Below are 16,793 nucleotides of genomic sequence, written 5' to 3' on the forward strand. Positions count from 1 at the left end.
TCCTTCGAGCCTGCTCCGTCGTTCATTTTGATCATGGCTGATCATCGAATTCAATATCCTGATTTACCCCTTATCCTTAAACTATGACCCCTAGTTCTGGATTCCCCCCTGCCTTCGGGAACATTCTTTCTGAATCTACCCTGTCTAACTCTGTTAGAATATTATAAGTTTCTATGAGATTCCCCCCTCACTCTTCTAAACTCCAGTGACTATAATCCTAAGCGACATAGGTCTGTCATATGAGGAGAGACTGTCTTCCCAGGAATGAGTCTGGTAAACCCTCGCTGTGCTCTCTCTCTAGCGAGGACATCCTTCTTCAGATAAGGACATCAAAGCTGCACACAATATTCCAGGTGTGGCCTCACCACTGCCCCATACAACTGCAGCAAAACACCCCTATCCCTATATTCAAATCTTCTCACTATGAAGGCCAACATACCATTTGCCTTCTTTACTGCCTGCTGTACCTGCACGCTTACTTTCAGCGACTGATGCACGAGGACACCAAGATCTTGCTGAGTATCCACCTCTCTCAATTTACACCCATTCAAGTAATAATCGATCTTCCTATTATTGTTGCCAAAGTGGAAAACCTCACATTTATCCACATTATACTGCATCTGCCATGCAGATGCCCACACACCCGGCCTGTCTAAATCACGCCGAAGCATCTCTGCATCCTCCTCACAGCTCACACTCCCACTCAACTTTGTATCATCTGCAAATTGAGATAATACATTCAGTTCCCTCTTCCAAATCATTGATATATAATGTCAACAGTTGGGGAACTCCACTAATTACTGACAGCCAATCAGAAAAACACCCATTTATGCCAAGTCTTTGCTTCCTATCTGCTAACCAGCTTTCTATCCATCTGAAAACATTACCTGCAATCCCATAGTGGTCTGTTATGTGAGACCTTGTCGAAACCCTTCTGAAAGTCGAAATAAACCATATCCACTGGTTTTCCTTGGTCAACTCTACTAGTTACATCCTCAAAGAATTCCAGGAGATTCATCAGGCATGATTTCCCTTTTTGTAAGTGATGCACCATTGATTACGCAAAGACTCGTTGTTGCGAAATAACAGGCTTGTATTAACAAAGAACTGGAGCACTCCCGAACCGATAGCTAATCCGAACTGAGGCAAAAGGGGGGGAGAGCAGCCACCTTTATACCCCGAGAAGGGCGGAGCCCCGGATTGAGGCAGCAGGGGCGTGTCCAGGCATATCACATAAATTATCACATAAACAGACAACTACAGTGGTTCACCACATTCACCCCCATGTTTAAAAAAGGTTCGGCGGGGACGAGGTGGTGGAACGACAGTCACAGAATTACAAGTTCAGTCTCCCCGGGGGCTTGATCTGCCGCTGCGACCGCCGCAATGTCAGCCGTGGTGCCGGTTAGAAGGCCACGGTGATGAGTCAGGCGCCAGTCCATAACTGGTGAAGACGTCCGGAGCGCCTTCAGACTGCCGGGTGTGTGGAGCCTGCTCCTGGGGCTCAGGCGTGCCGTACACGGGGGCTAGATGAGCGTGCTACGACCCTGGTGCATCATGGACAACGTTGGGAGCTGGGGGTGAGGGGCCGTGGGATGGAGTACCTGCGAGGGTTGGATCGCGAATGGAGACCGTGTCCTCCCACCCGTCGCGATACGCCACATAGGCGTATTGGGGGTTGGCGTGGAGGAGCCGGACCGTTTCGACCAGGGAGCCCTATTTATGGGTCCGCACGTGCTTCCGGAGCAGGACAGGGCCTGGGGACGTCAGGCACGACGGTAGTGAAGTCCCCGAGGAGACTTCCTGGGGAAAACAAACATTCAAAGAACAAGAACAAAGAACAAAGAACAATACAGCACAGGAACAGGCCCTTCGGCCCTCCAAGCCCGCGCCGCTCCCCGGTCCAGGATTGAATCCTGAATCCAGGATCCCCGCCCAATTTTCCAGCCTATCTACATACCAATATCCTATCCACCGAGCTGTCCCTCACAGCTACGATGCTTTGTTCATTACAACCTATTAACTCACCCCCAACCCCCCATTCCAGACCATGTGATCTCCAGGGAGAGGCGAAAACCCAGAGTGAAAACCCCAGGGCCAATATGGGGAAAAAAAATCTGGGAAATTCCTCTCCGACCCCCTGAGGCGATCGAAACGAGTCCAGGAGATCACACTGGCCCTGATCGGAAAATGCTTCCCAACCCTAGTCATTTCCACTTCCACGAACACCATATGAATTCCCTGCCCCCGAGACAGGTTCCCAACTATCCGCAGTCTCGCTCTGTACTGGCACCAGCAAGATGATCATAGAATGAAGCCTTGAAACGAGAAACAAGGAACAATTAGCCCGCGCCGCTCCCTGGTCCAAACTAGACCACTCTTTTGTATCCCTCCATTCCCACTCCGTTCATATAGCTGTCTAGGTAAGTCTTAAACGTTCCCAGTGTGTCCGCCTCCACCACCTTGCCCGGCAACACATTCCAGGCCCCCACGACCCTCTGTGTGAAATATGTCCTTCTGATATCTGTGTTAAACCTCCCCCCTTCACCTTGAACCTATGACCCCTCGTGAACGTCACCACCGACCCGGGGAAAAGCTTCCCACCGTTCACCCTATCCATGCCTTTCATAATTTTATACACCTCTATTAAGTCTCCCCTCATCCTCCGTCTTTCCAAGGAGAACAACCCCAGTTTCCCCAATCTCTCCTCATAACCAAGCCCCTCCATACCAGGCAACATCCTGGTAAACCTCCTCTGTACTCTCTCCAAAGCCTCCACGTCCTTCTGGTAGTGTGGCGACCAGAACTGGACGCAGTATTCCAAATGCGGCCGAACCAACGTTCTATACATCTGCAACATCAGACCCCAACTTTTATACTCTATGCCCCGTCCTATAAAGGCAAGCATGCCATATGCCTTCTTCACCACCTTCTCCACCTGTGACGTCACCTTCAAAGATCTGTGGACTTGCACACCCAGGTCCCTCTGCGTCTCTACACCCTTTATGGTTCTTCCATTTATCGTGTAGCTCCTCCCTACATTATTCCCACCAAAATGCATCACTTCGCATTTATCAGGATTGAACTCCATCTGCCATTTCCTTGCCCAAATTTCCAGCCTATCTATATCCTTCTGTAGCCTCTGACTATGTTCCTCACTGTCTGCAAGTCCTGCCAGTTTTGTGTCGTCGGGGGCTTGATCTGCCGCTCATGAGGGGTGGCGTTGGTAGCCGTGCACAGTCGTGACCTAATTGAGTGTAGCGCATCAGGGAGGACCTCTTGCCAGCGGGAGACTGGAAGACCCTTAGACCGGAGAGCTAATAAAACGGCCTTCCAGACTGTCGCATTCTCCCTCTCCACCTGTCCGTTTCCCCTGGGGTTGTAGTTGGTGGTCCCACTCGAGGCTATGCCTTTGGAGAGTAGGTACTGGCGCAGCTCGTCACTCATAAAAGAGGAACCCCGGTCGCTATGAATATAGCCTGGGAAACCAAACAGGGTGAAGAGGCTGTGCAGGGCCCTGACGACTGTGGCCGAGGTCATATCCGGGCAGGGGATAGCAAAGGGAGACCGCAAATACTCATCAACGACGTTGAGGAAGTATATGTTGCGGTCAGAGGAGGGGAGGGGGCCTTTGAAGTCAATGCTCAGGCGTTCGAAAGAGCGAGTGGCTTTGATAAGGTGCGCTCTGTCTGGCCGATAGAAGTGCTGCTTGCACTCCGCGCAGACTTGGCAGTGCCTGGTTACAGACCTGACTTCCTCGATGGATTAGGGCAGGTTCCGGGCCTTGATGAAGTGGAAGAACCTGGTAACCCCCGGGTGGCAGAGGTCATCGTGGAGAGTCTGTAACCGGTCTAGGTTCGCGCTGGCACAGGTCCCCCGGGACAGGGTGTCTGGGGGCTCATTGAGCTTCCCAGGCCGGTATAAAATGTCATAATTGTAGGTGGAGAGCTCGATCCTACACCTCAAAATCTTATCGTTCTTGATTTTTCCCCGCTGTGCGTTACTGAACATAAAGGCAACGGACCGTTGGTCCGTGAGCAGGGTGAACCGTTCGCCAGCTAAGTAGTGGCGCCAGTGCCGCACAGCCTCCGCGTTGGCTTGTGCCTCTTTTTTGACAGAGGAGTGCTGAATCTCAGGGCCCTGGAGGGTGTGCGAGAAGGCAGCCACGGGTCTGCCCGCCTGGTTAAGAGTGGCGGCTAGGGCAAAATCAGACGCATCGCTCTCCACCTGGAATGGGGTGGATTCGTCTGCAGTGTGCATCGTGGCCTTCGCGATATCCGCTTTGATGCGGTCAAAGGCCAGCCGAGCCTCCGTCGCTAGGGGAAAAGATGTGGATTTGATGAGCGGACGGGCTCTGTCCGCATAATTGGGGACCCACTGGGCGTAGTATTAGAAGAAGCCTAGGCATCTCCTCAATGCTTTGAGGGTGGTGAGAAGGGGAAGTTCCAGGAGGGGACGCATGCGGTCGGGATCTGGGCCGATCACCCCATTCTCCACAACACAACCAAAGATGGCGAGGTGGTGTGTGCGGAATATGCACTTCTCCTTTATTATAGGTCAGATGTAGGAGTGTGGCGGTGTGGAGGAATTTTTGCAGGTTGGCGTCGTGGTCCTGCTGATCATGGCCGCAGATGGGCGTTATCCAGGTGTGGGAAGGTGGCCCGCAGCCCGTTCTGGTCCACCATTCGGTCCATCTCACGCTGGAAAACCGACAGCCCGTTGGTGATGCCGAAGGGGACCCGAAGGAAGTGATAGAGACGGCCATCCGCCTCGAAGGCAGTGTATTGGTGGTCTTCCGGGCGGATAGGGAGCTGGTGGTGTGCAGACTTCAAATCAATGGTGGAGAACACCCAATATTGTACAATCTGATTGACCATGTCAGATATGCGGGGAAGGGGATACGCTTCCAGCTGCGTGTATCGGTTAATGGTCTGACTGTAGTCAATAACCATGCGATGTTTCTCCCCAGTCTTAACAACCACCACTTGAGCCCTCCAGGGACTGGTACTGGCCTCAATGATCCACTTCCCTAGGAGGCGTCGCACCTCGGACTTGATAAACGCTCTATCTTCAGCGCTGTACCGTCTGTTTTTGGTGGCAATGGGCTTGCAGTCGGGGGCGAGGTGTTCAAAGAGCGAGGGAGGGGCGGCTTTAAGGGTCGAGAGACCACAGGTGGTGCACGGTGGCTGGTCTAATAGCTGTGGATTTTGGATGGAGATTGGGGGAAAAGGCCCATTATACACCATGGTGACACTCCCAGGGTGACACATGAAATCTAGCCCCAGTAGTATGGCAGCGCAGAGCTGTGGCAGCACGAGGAGCCTGCACTTCTTGTACACCATGCCCCATACAGTCAGAGTTGCCACACAGTAGCCGAGGACATTCACCGACCGGGACGTTGAAGCCATGGAGATTGATTGCTGCATTGGCAGTGCGTAGCGCCTCACCGTGTTAGGGTGGATAAAACTCTCCGTACTCCCACTGTCAAATAAGCAGTTAGTAGTGTGGCCGTTTACCTTGATGTCCATCATAGACCAGGCGAGTTGGTGAGGCCTGGCCTGGTCCAATGCGACTGAGGCCACCGTCAGATTAGTCGATGTGGTGGACGGTTCCCAAAATGGCGGCCCCCATGACTCGGCTGACGTCACCCAAGATGACTGCTCCCGTGGGTCGCACGCGGCTGATGGCGGCCTCCATGGGTCGCACGTGGCTGATGGCGTCCAAAATGGCGGCTCCCGCAGATCGCACATGGCCGATGGCGTCGAAAACAGTGCTTCCCGCGGATCGCACGCACGCTGCTGGGCCTGGGGGCCGATTTTGCCCTGCAAAGTTTCAGGTAATGACCCTTCTTACCACAACCAGAGCAGATCGCGTCTTTTGCCGGGCAGCGTCGTCGTGGGTACTTCTCCAGGCCGCAGAAGTAGCACGTCGGGCCTCCGGAGACTGCCGCAGTGGTCAGTTCGGCGTTGGGGCGTGGCGTAGGTTTGCGGCCCTCCCAGGTACAGAGATGGCTGCGGTCGCGGTGTCCACGGTGCGCCCTCATGGTCGGGGGTGTAGGCCTCGAGGTTCCGGAACGATACCTCCAGCGAGTCGGCAAACTCCACAGTTTTCTTCAGGTCCAGCCCACCTTGTTCCAGCAGGCGCTGCCGGATATAGGTCGACCTGATGCCCGCGACAAAGGCATCACTGATCAGGTCGTCGGCGTTTTGGGCGGCTGAAATGGCCTTGCAGTTGCAGGCTCTGCCGAGTGCACGCAGTTTGCACAGGAATTGTTCAGTCGATTCCGCGGGCTGCTGTCTGCGAGTGGCCAGCAGATGTCTGGTGTCGACTTCGTTCGGCTGCTGGTTGTACTGGCTCTTGAGGAGATCGATTGCCTCCTGGTAAGTTTCCGCGTCTCGGATCATCGCGAAGACGTGAGCTGACGCGGGTGTGGAGCACGTGTAGTTTGTCGATGTCGGTTACGACGACGGCGGAGGAGGAGGCGATGAAGGTCTCAAAACAGCGCAGCCAGTGATCAAAAGAGTTAGAGGCCCCAACAGCCTGCGGATCCAAGTCCAATCTGTCAGGTTTCAGGAGTTGCTCCATCCCAAAATCTTTGTTAATAAAATTGATGCACCATTGATTACGCAAAGACTCGTTGTTGCGAAATAACAGGCTTTTATTAACAAAGAACTGGAGCACTCCCGAACTGATGGCTAATCCGAACTGAGGCAAAAGGGGCGGAGAACAGACACCTTTATACCCCGAGAAGGGCGGAGCCCCGGATTGAGGCAGCAGGGGCGTGTCCAGGCATATCACACAAACTATCACATTAACAGACAACTACAGTGGTTCACCACTGTAAGTCCATGCTGACTTTGTCTCATTATACCACTCAGCATATTCCAAATGCTGAGTTATGAAATCCTTGATAATAGGCTCTAACAACTTCCCAAGTCCGACGTTAGGCTCACTGGTCTATAGTTCCCGGTTTTCTCTGTACCCCTCTTTTTGAATAGCAGGTTTATTAGCTACCCTCCAATCTGTAGGAACTATTGCAGAGTCCACAGAATTTTTGAAAATAACCACCAATCAACCTACTGTTTCCAGGGCCACCTCCTGAGGTACTCTGGCATGAAGATTATCAGGACCTGGAGATTTATCCACTTTCAATCCTATCAATTTCCCCAAAACCATTTCTCGACTAATACTGATTTCCTTCAAGTCCTCACTAAAACTTGTTTGTCTCAGCACTCCTGGTACATTATTCATGTCTTCCTTTGTGAAGACTGAAGCAAAGTACAAATTTAATTCCTCGGCCGTTTCTTCATAAGAACTAGGAGCAGGAGGAGGCCATCTGGCCCCTCGAGCCTGCTCTGCCATTCAATAAGATCATGGCTAATCTTTTTGTGGACTCAGCTCCACTTACCCGCCCACACACCATAACCCTTAATTCCTTTACTGTTCAAAAATGTATCTATCTTTGCCTTAAGAACATTCAATGAGGTAGCCTCAACTGCTTCACTGGGCAGGGAATTCCACAGATTCACAACCCTATGTGTGAAGAAGTTCCTCCTCAACTCAGTCCTAAATCTGCTTCCCCTTATTTTGACGCTATGTCCCCTAGTTCTAGTTGCACCCGCCAGTGGAAACGACTTCCCTGCTTCTATCTTATCTATTCCCTTCATAATCTTATGTTTCTATAAGATCTCCCCTCATTCTTCTGAATTCCAAAGAGTATGGCCCCAGTCTCCTCATTAGCCATCCCTCTCAACTCTGGAATCAGCCTAGTGAGCCTCCTCTGCACCCCCTCCAGTGCCAGTTTTCCTGTTATCAATTCTCCCAATTCTCCCATGTAAGGGACCTACATTCGTTTTTGTCAATCTTTTTCTCTTTGCGTACCTATGGAAACTTTTACAGTCAGTTTTTATGTTCTGTGTTAGCTTGCTTTCACATTCAATCCCTTCTTAATCAATCCCTTTGTCCTACTTTACTGAATTTTAAACTGCTCCCAATCCTCCGGCCGATTGATTTTTCTTGCCAATTTGTACGCTTCTTCCTTGAATCTGATGTTGTCTCTAATTTCCCTTGTAAGCCATGGTTTGGCCACAATTCCCTTACCACTCTTGTGCCAAACAGGAATAAATAACTTCTGGAATTCACCTATTCGTTCTTTAAATACCTGTCCACTGCCTTTCCTTTCAGTAATGTTTCCCAGTCCATCATGGCCAATTTATGTCTCATATCATAGTTACCTTTACTGAGATTCAGAATCAACTATATCACTTTCCACCTTGACAAAGAATTCCACCATATTATGATCACTCATCCCCAAGAGTTCTCTCACAACTAATCCTTTCTCATTGCACAACACCCTGTCCAAGATGGCCTGTTCCCTTGTTGGTTCCTCAATGTATTGCTCCAGAAAACCATCCCATATGCACCCCAGAAATTCCTCCTCTATTTTACTGTGACTAACCTGACTCTCCCAATCGATATGCAGATTAAATTCACCCATAATCATGGATGTTCCTTTAACACATGCATCTCTGATTTCCTGTCTAATGCTTTTCCCAACATTACCACTACAGTTTGGCCTGGATACCACCACCCCCACCAATGTTTTTTGCCCCTTGCTGTTTCTTAACTTGACCCGTTCAGATTCCACATCATCTATGCTAATATCTTTCCTCAATATTGTATTAGTATCCTCTTTAATCAACAATGCAACTCCACCTTTCTTTCTGTCCTTTCTTGTTGACTTTGCTCTGTTGCAAACTTTCCATTCTTCTGATTGATTTCATCTCCTTTGCTGACTACTTGTGAGCTGAACCATATAATTCATTATCTCTCAGCCCTATATGATCTTGACTTGAATATCCAATACAATTTCTGCTTCATCACAAAGACTTTATTTCCACCTCCTTCCCTGCTTTTGTCACCATTAGATGTGACCATTCCTGTCTTTCATTCTCTAATCTTCAGTTCATCTAAAACTTTCCTACTCCTATATTTTCCAAATCCTGCTCATCTCTGCCCTTGCTGACGTACTTGGCTTCTGGTCCGTGATGCTTCAGTTTTAAAATTCTCATAATTATCTTTAAATCCATGCTTGTATCACCTTCAGTCCCCAACTCTGTTTTCTCTTCGGCATGCAGATCTTTTTGTTCTTCTGGCACTGTTCTCTTGTGCTTTCTCCCCTGTGTTTGTCAATCATTGGCAGTTGTGCCTTCAGCTGCCTCTGATGCACGCCATGGAATTCTCCCTAAACTCTGCCTCATTTTTAAAACTCCCCTTTAATACATACTTTCAGTGAAATGTTTGATTGCTTTTCTAATAACCAGTTCTTTGACTTGCTGTGTCTTTTTGATTACAATTTCTTCCCATACGGCTCACTGGCCATCCAATTCTCTTTGCACAAGAAATGTTCCCCTTTGTTTCACGACCCCTCCTCCACAAAAAAGCTCCCCCTTGACCCTGGTCTTTTCAGTTACTGCTTTATATCTAACCCAACTTTACCTCTTCATAAGTACCTTTCGTTGTTAACCTGGCTGTTTAACATTGTTATGGATGAATCAGTATTTTGGCCTGTTAAGGTGGCTTTGGGTTTTTCCAATATTTATTTAGTTCCCACAGTAACTCCAAATGTTTCCCTGACAGTTCATTGGGTTGAACTCCAGATGATGTGCAATCTCAGTATGCTGTTTTATCCTGCGTCATATTTGAGCCATATTCTGTCTGGCACCAGCACTACTTGCTTTTATCTCTACAGTGTTGTCCTTATCTCAAAAGTATTAGGTTGAGTTGTATTCATAACTTGCCTGCAGCTGTATTGAGTAAATGAGTGTTGGTTTTAACAAGCATTTGAATTTGTACTTGATAGTACAGATTTCCTATTAATTCAGGTGTCATGATTTGTCTCTAACTGGTGACATTGAATAAGGGATGGACAAAATTCTCCCATCTCCTTCATTCCTAATAGCTGTGTAGAAAAGTGCTGCTTCGTTTATTTTTTTAAAATCCGCCAAGTTGCAAAGAGGAAGGGAAATCTAAGATAACATTGATCGAGGTTGTTTTCAGTTGCCTAGCTGACTTGAATATCCTAAGTAAACACTTGAAACTTGAGCAGAGGATACCCAAGGAAAGGGAAAATGTAGCTATGCTTTTTTTCTTTGTTGAGGTAGTTTGGAAACTGCAGCTTGCTTTCCTTATTGCCACAATGAAAAGAAGGCTCAGATGCTTTAGTATGTACAAAGCACTGTATTATTGAAAACATTCTGTATTTCAGGCACAAACCGATACTTCCGTAGAGTTGCATCTGAAATGGGTTTGGAAATCTCTTTTATTGACTGCTCATCAATGAAATGTCTAGATGCAGCTATTAAATCAAACACAAAGGTAAGAATGTGTTAGTTAAGCTCAGCTCCCTTCCACCAGTCTTGCAGCAAAAATCATCATCTCATTTGATACAACTTAAGAAAATGCACAAAAGTTTAAATAAGAATGTATGCAATTCTTAAAACAATTAATTGTGGCACAGGAGGGATTTTGGGTTAATTTAATTACAGCTACCACACTGGCATCTACTCAACAATATAGAAGCCCACTATATTTAAAGGTTGGTACTGATCTGTTAGTGGTTGGTTAATTACGTTAAAGATGTATAGGTGCTGGCCATTAAGAACTGAGAGCATGAATAAAGAGAAATCCTGGTGCAGAGGAGGACCTTGTAAGCCAGCTGCTGGGCCTGGCCAAGGTGGCCATTTCTGGGTCAAGCAGTCAAGGTTGTTGTCCAACCCGACTGTCTGTGCCCCTCCACTGCGGCAACGTTCACAGCTGCACAGCCTTGGAAAGAGGAGCGCATGGTGTCCACCAGCATGCTTCACACCTTGTGTGACCGGTGGGCATCGTAGGGTGATTCATCACCCCCCCCCCCCCACAATTACTTTCTAATTTATTAAGTTTCCTTTTGATCTGTTACAGTTCATCACCAGGGCCTGTCAACCCCTCTCGTTTGTGTTTAATTTATTAACTTTCATTTTGTTCAAAAGTATAATTTCATTTGATCTTTTAATTTATTCCCCTCTTTGTTAACTTGATGTACTCGGTATAAACATGGGGCGAGGCTTTCAATTAGTTGCTCATTTTTATCAGTGCACAAGAGGGTATAAAGAAACATTCCAGTGCAGTGGGAGACGAGGAGAGAGGAATATCTCTTCATAAGCCTGCTGCTGGGCCTGGCCAAGGTGGCCATTAGCGGCCCAAGCAGCGGGCAGTCAAGGTGGTCATCTGACTTGACTGTCAGCCACTACTGCAGCTACAGTCACAGCTTGGTGGCCTTCATGTGAGAGCGTGTGGTGTCCACCAGCACACTTCGGGCCTTTTCCAACGGTGTGGGCAGGGGTGCCTCATCACCCCGGAATGATATTTTTATTTAATTAGTCAAGTTTCCTTTTGACATTTTGGCTGCAGTTCTTCACCCGGAGCTGTCGCTTTTGTCATTTGTTTAACTTATTGATTTTTGTTTTTCATAAACAGGAGCTACTGGAGTGCATCATCACCCCAGTTTTAATTTACGTGGTTATGTTTTCTTTGACATTTTGCTTTAGTTACCGTGCCCCACCAGGGGCGGTCATTTTGGTCATTTTTTTCCATTTAAAAAGTATAACGAGACTCCCAGTGAGGGATGACCTCCTCGTGAACCTACTCCTGGGCCAGGCCACATCATTCATCAAGTAGAGGCAGTGGGGGGTCAAGGGGGCTGTCTGACCCGACTGCTGCTGTTCTCAGCTGGGTGTCCTTTGAGAGGGAGCATGCAATATCTGTCAATACGATTGAGGCCTTCCACAGTCCGTGGGGACTGGGGTGTTTTTATAGACCCCCTTTTTGTCACATGTTGATTTGATATTTTAAGTTTTCTTGGTAGATTGTTTTTGTTTGTCACAGTGCGTCTTTTAAAGGGCTGCTCTTTTGATTTGTCCCTCGGTTTGTCAATTTGATTTAATTGTTTTACTCGGTATATAGAGATGTAGCTGGGAGGCAGAGATCTGTAAGGCAGACTGAGCTGGATGTGGTAGATAATCACGGTGCCTAATCAATTAGGCAACACCTCTCGCCTCTTCCTGGACGTTCAAGGCTCGAGACTGATGGGAAGATCCACTAAATGGTGTCAGGTTTATTTATGACTTAGTTCATGACCTTTGAGAAGTCAACGGCCTGCTCCACTTTATTATCACTTCCATCATTATTCTCCTTTGCAAAACCCCTATGTCTAATCTGTTTGTTTCCTTTCACAGCTTGTCTGGATTGAGACTCCTACCAACCCTATGATGAATGTGACAGACATCAAAGTTTGTGCAGAAACCGTACACAAGCATGGAGACATCATTCTGGTCGTGGACAATACTTTCATGTCGGCCTATTTCCAGGTAATGGTGGAGGTCCACAAATATCCCGAGTGCTAAAAGGAATAAAAATATCTGATGTATTTCAAATATCTGACATGAGTAAATTTCTTTTAATTGGAATATTGCTTTCTTTGCTCATGCTGCTTTTTGTATTTAATTGTACTCGGCTCAGTAAAATTTCCATTGCTGTGTCTTGTATTCGGATTGAAGGATGTGTAATTTGTACAATCTGACACAGAACAATAACGTTGCATCGTTCCCCCACTGGTGCAGAAATTGTTGCACCATTATGCTAATTGTACACCCCACAAAACATTGTGTAGTGTAAAGTTTTACATATTTCAAACCTTACCGCTTCTATTCATTTGAAATATAATGAGTTCTATAAATAATTCCAGATCCAGCCCTGCTTGAGAAGCTTTTTGTGGACCACCAGCAGGAGAAGACCATCTGGTTCTACAACCCTGTCCAGCCATTCAATATAATCGTAGCTGATCTCATGCTTCAACCTCACTCCTCTGCTTGCTCTGGATAATCCTTGATATTTTTAAAGAAATATTTTGGCAATAAACTTGATGTAATTTTCTAAATGTAATAAAATGAGTGAGTATCAGCCAGCTTGGAGAGAAGAGAGGAGTATGACGAGGCTATATACTGTCACCAAAATTATTCACTGCAAAAATATTCTGGGGATTAGATGTATTTCCAGGGGTAAAAGTTGGAGACAAGAACATATCAATCTTGCAGTTCTCTGTGAACACAGCGCTACTTTCAGTATCAGTAAAGATCCTACAAAGTATTATAGATCAAGTAAAATGTTGAAGTTTAGAAAACGGATTTAGTATGATCGGCAAAAAGACACAGTGGTAATTGGAAGGATTACATTAGAAGAAACTGGTGAAGATTGAATTGGATGGGGCAGTCACACTGGAACAAGTTTTTGTCTATTTGGGACAAATGATAATAGAAGATAGTAGATGTGATGCCAAAATCAGAAGGTTAGAGATGGCCAGAAATAACTTGATGATGAAAATGTTAACAAAACTCAAGCTTATAATGCGGGAAGACAAACTCCTGTTGTTGCATTCTATCCACTTTCCTGTGTGTCGCTGAAACCTGGACAATAAGTAAAGATCTGTGGAAGAAATAGACCCCTTTGAAACGTGGGTGCCAATATATACACTTAAAATTCCATATTTGGACCATAAGACAGATGAAGAGATGCTTGAAATTACAAGACCAAAAATAACTCTTTTTAAAAAGTATTATTCAGAACACAAAATCTTAAAGCACGTGATCAGAACTGAAAAGCTACAGAGATCTCTTGGGCAAAGTGAGGGCAACAGAAAGAAGGCTTGACCTAGATGTAGTTACATGATGGACATCTGAGAGCAGTTGCATGCCAGCTACAATGGACATGTGAGAATGGGCAAGACAGACGAGTATGATGTAACACAACAGATCTGGTAGGGGTAGCAGTAAAGTTTGTTTATCATTTTGGTCTTTGGATGAGTTTTGACATTACGTCCATTTCTGAAAGAGTTAAGGGCAGGAAAAAGACTCATTTTGGCACATCTACCTAGACTTCGGGAGCGGGGAGGGGGGGGGGAAACAGAAGACATAGTTCACAACCTGAGTCTTTCATCTTTCTCATCAAATGTCTGATCATCTTTTTACAATTATCAACTGAGTTACATCCCTGGAAGCCCAATTCCAGATATCCATTATCCTGTAATGAAAGAGTTATTTTTATCTGTACGTTCATCTTCACTCCTTTTGAATATCATCTTATGTCCTACCCACTGTATTTTGTTGAAGGCCTTATTTTAAAATTTAATGTTTAAGACTCTTCCAGTAACTTGAGAACCCCCCACACCATTTTTTTTTACCGTAATCAAGCCATTTCTGTAGTATCCTTATAGTTAATCTGTCCCCAAATCCTTTTCCTGTGGTATATTGTGTAGATAACATTTTATCCATTTGTTGACTTTCCCTCATCTAATCACTTGATAACAATGCACTCTTTTACCATAAGAAGTAAACCTATGTGGGCTGGTGTCATGGTTTGTTTTATAATGCCTCTGAAGTGCTTTGGGACATGATGCGAAATATGATTTATCTTTTTTGGTGCCACGCTTCTATTTCGTGCGACTCCAACACATCACCATGTATGGCCAGCCACTGTCTCCACTTTACTATGATGAACTATCTTTTCTCTCTCTTGCCAAGCTTTTAGTAGAACTCTTGACTGTAACAACTCCCAAAACAATTTGTCCATTATTTTCTAAAGAATCATTGTATTTAGACCAAATTTATTTTTAGCGAATCGTCACACTGACACTGTTTTTCCCTTGCGGAATAGTGAGGGAAGTGGTGGAGCGACTTCTGAACTAATTATCAGCCTGTTGAACCGCATTATGGACAGAGCCAACGAGTCCTGGCATAGGACTTGAACCCAGAGTTTCTGGTCCAGAGGTAGATGTCCTACCACTGTGCCATAAGACCTCCTTCAGGCCAACGGACTTTGGAACATTACCATTTTATAGTGTGTCCAATGGATGTCACTTTGTAAATTTCTATTGCTACTCGTACTTTTTCTTTAGGTCTGGAAAAAAAATCAATTTGCAAGTGAGTTGGGGTAATGAGATACTTGCAAGGGCCAGAAATTCCATTCCCCGAAATTAAAACTTTAGATGGGCAATTACCCTGCACCTGGAACCATCTAATATTCCAATTTAAATCAAACACTTTGGATGGTTCTGATTCTCTTAGTAGAGTAGTTACTCAAGAAAGGTTAGAATTAAAGGATTAGAGCAGCAATCCAGCGATGATTGCCATTGAGTTCTTTGAGAAGGTGACCAAAGAGGTGGATGAGTGTAAAGCGGTTGATGTGATGTATATGGATTTCAGCAAAGCATTTGATAAGGTTCCCCATGGTACGTTTTTGCAGAAAATACGGACACATGGGATTGAGGGTGATTTAGTGGTTTGGATCAGGAATTGGCTAGCTGTAAGAAAACAGAGGGTTGTGGTTGATGGGAAATATTCATCCTGGAGTTCAGTTACGAGTGGTGTACCGCAAGGATCTGTTTTGGGGCCACTGCTGTTTGTCATTTTTATTAATGACCTGAATGAGGGCGTGGAAGGATGGATTAGTAAATTTGCGGATGACACTAAAGTCGGTGGAGTTGTGGACAGTGCGGAGGGAAGTCGCAGGTTACAGAGGGACATAGATAAGCTGCAGAGCTGGCTGAGAGGTGGCAAATGGAGTTTAATGCAGAAAAGTGTGAGGTGATTCACTTTGGAAGGAGTAACAGGAATACAGAGTACTGGGCTAATGGTAAGATACTTGGTAGTGTGGATGAACAGAGAGATCTCGGTGTCCATGTGCATAGATCCCTGAAAGTTGGTACCCAGGTTGATGGGGTTGTTAAGGCGTACGGTGTGTTAGCTTTTATTGGTAGAGGGATTGCGTTTCAGAGCCAGGAGGTCATGCTGCAACTGTACAAAACTCTGGTGCGGCCACATTTGGAGTATTGCGTACAGTTCTGGTCGCCGCATTATAGGAAAGATGTGGAAGTGTTGGAAAGGGTGCAGAGGAGATTTACCAGGATGCTGCCTGGTATTTTGGGAAAATCGTATGAGGAAAGGCTGAGGGGCTTGAGGTTGTTTTCGTTAGAGAGAAGAAGGCTAAGAGGTGTCTTAATAGAGGCATACAAGATGATCAGAGGATTAGATAGGGTGGATAGTGAGAGCCTTTTTCCTCGGATGGTGATGGCTAGCACGAGGGGACATGGCTTTAAATTGAGGGGTGAGAGATATAGGACAGATGTTAGAGGTAGGTTCTTTACTCAGAGTAGCAAGGGCGTGGAATGCCCTGCCTGCAGCAGTAGTGGACTCGCCAACATTAAGAGCATTCAAATGGTCATTGGATAAACATATGGATGATATTGGAATAGTGTAGATTAGAGGGGCTTTAGATTGGTTTCACTGGTCGGCGCAACATCGAGGGCCGAAGGGCCTGTACTGCGCTGTAATGTTCTATTCCATGGAAATTCCTGGGATGCTTTCAAAGCAGTGCATCCTCCGAATGATCAACATAGTTGAGTAACAGCTGTTTTTAGTTTGCAGTGTTATTGCAAGCCTACTTGTGACATAAACCATGAAGTTGCTGTGAAAATCCCCGAGTTGCCACAATCCGGCACCTGTTTGGGTACATTGGCCGTGCTAAATTCTCTCTCAATGTACCTAACCAGCACATCTTTGGACTGTGGGAGGAAACCGGAGCACCTGGAGGTAACCCACACAGACACGGGTAGGATGCGCAGACTCCGCACAGACGGTGACCCAAGACCGGAATTGAACCTGGGTCCCTGGTGACGTGAGGCAGCAGTGCTAACCACTGTG

At 46.4% G+C, this 16,793-nt stretch overlaps 1 protein-coding gene across 4 annotated transcripts in view; it reads left to right on the top strand.

The window, feature by feature from the left end:
* LOC144497340 (cystathionine gamma-lyase-like) overlaps positions 1-16,793 on the top strand; it is a 102,433-nt gene that overhangs the window by 63,206 nt on the left and 22,434 nt on the right. For all 4 annotated transcript variants that reach the window (XM_078218460.1, XM_078218461.1, XM_078218458.1 and 1 more), the window contains 2 exons: positions 10,268-10,377; positions 12,276-12,407. In XM_078218460.1, the coding sequence (XP_078074586.1) occupies positions 10,268-10,377; positions 12,276-12,407 (242 nt within the window). The remainder of the gene's footprint in view (positions 1-10,267; positions 10,378-12,275; positions 12,408-16,793) is intronic.

The sequence above is a fragment of the Mustelus asterias genome, chromosome 8 (assembly GCF_964213995.1).
Source record: "Mustelus asterias chromosome 8, sMusAst1.hap1.1, whole genome shotgun sequence".
NCBI lineage: Eukaryota > Metazoa > Chordata > Chondrichthyes > Carcharhiniformes > Triakidae > Mustelus > Mustelus asterias.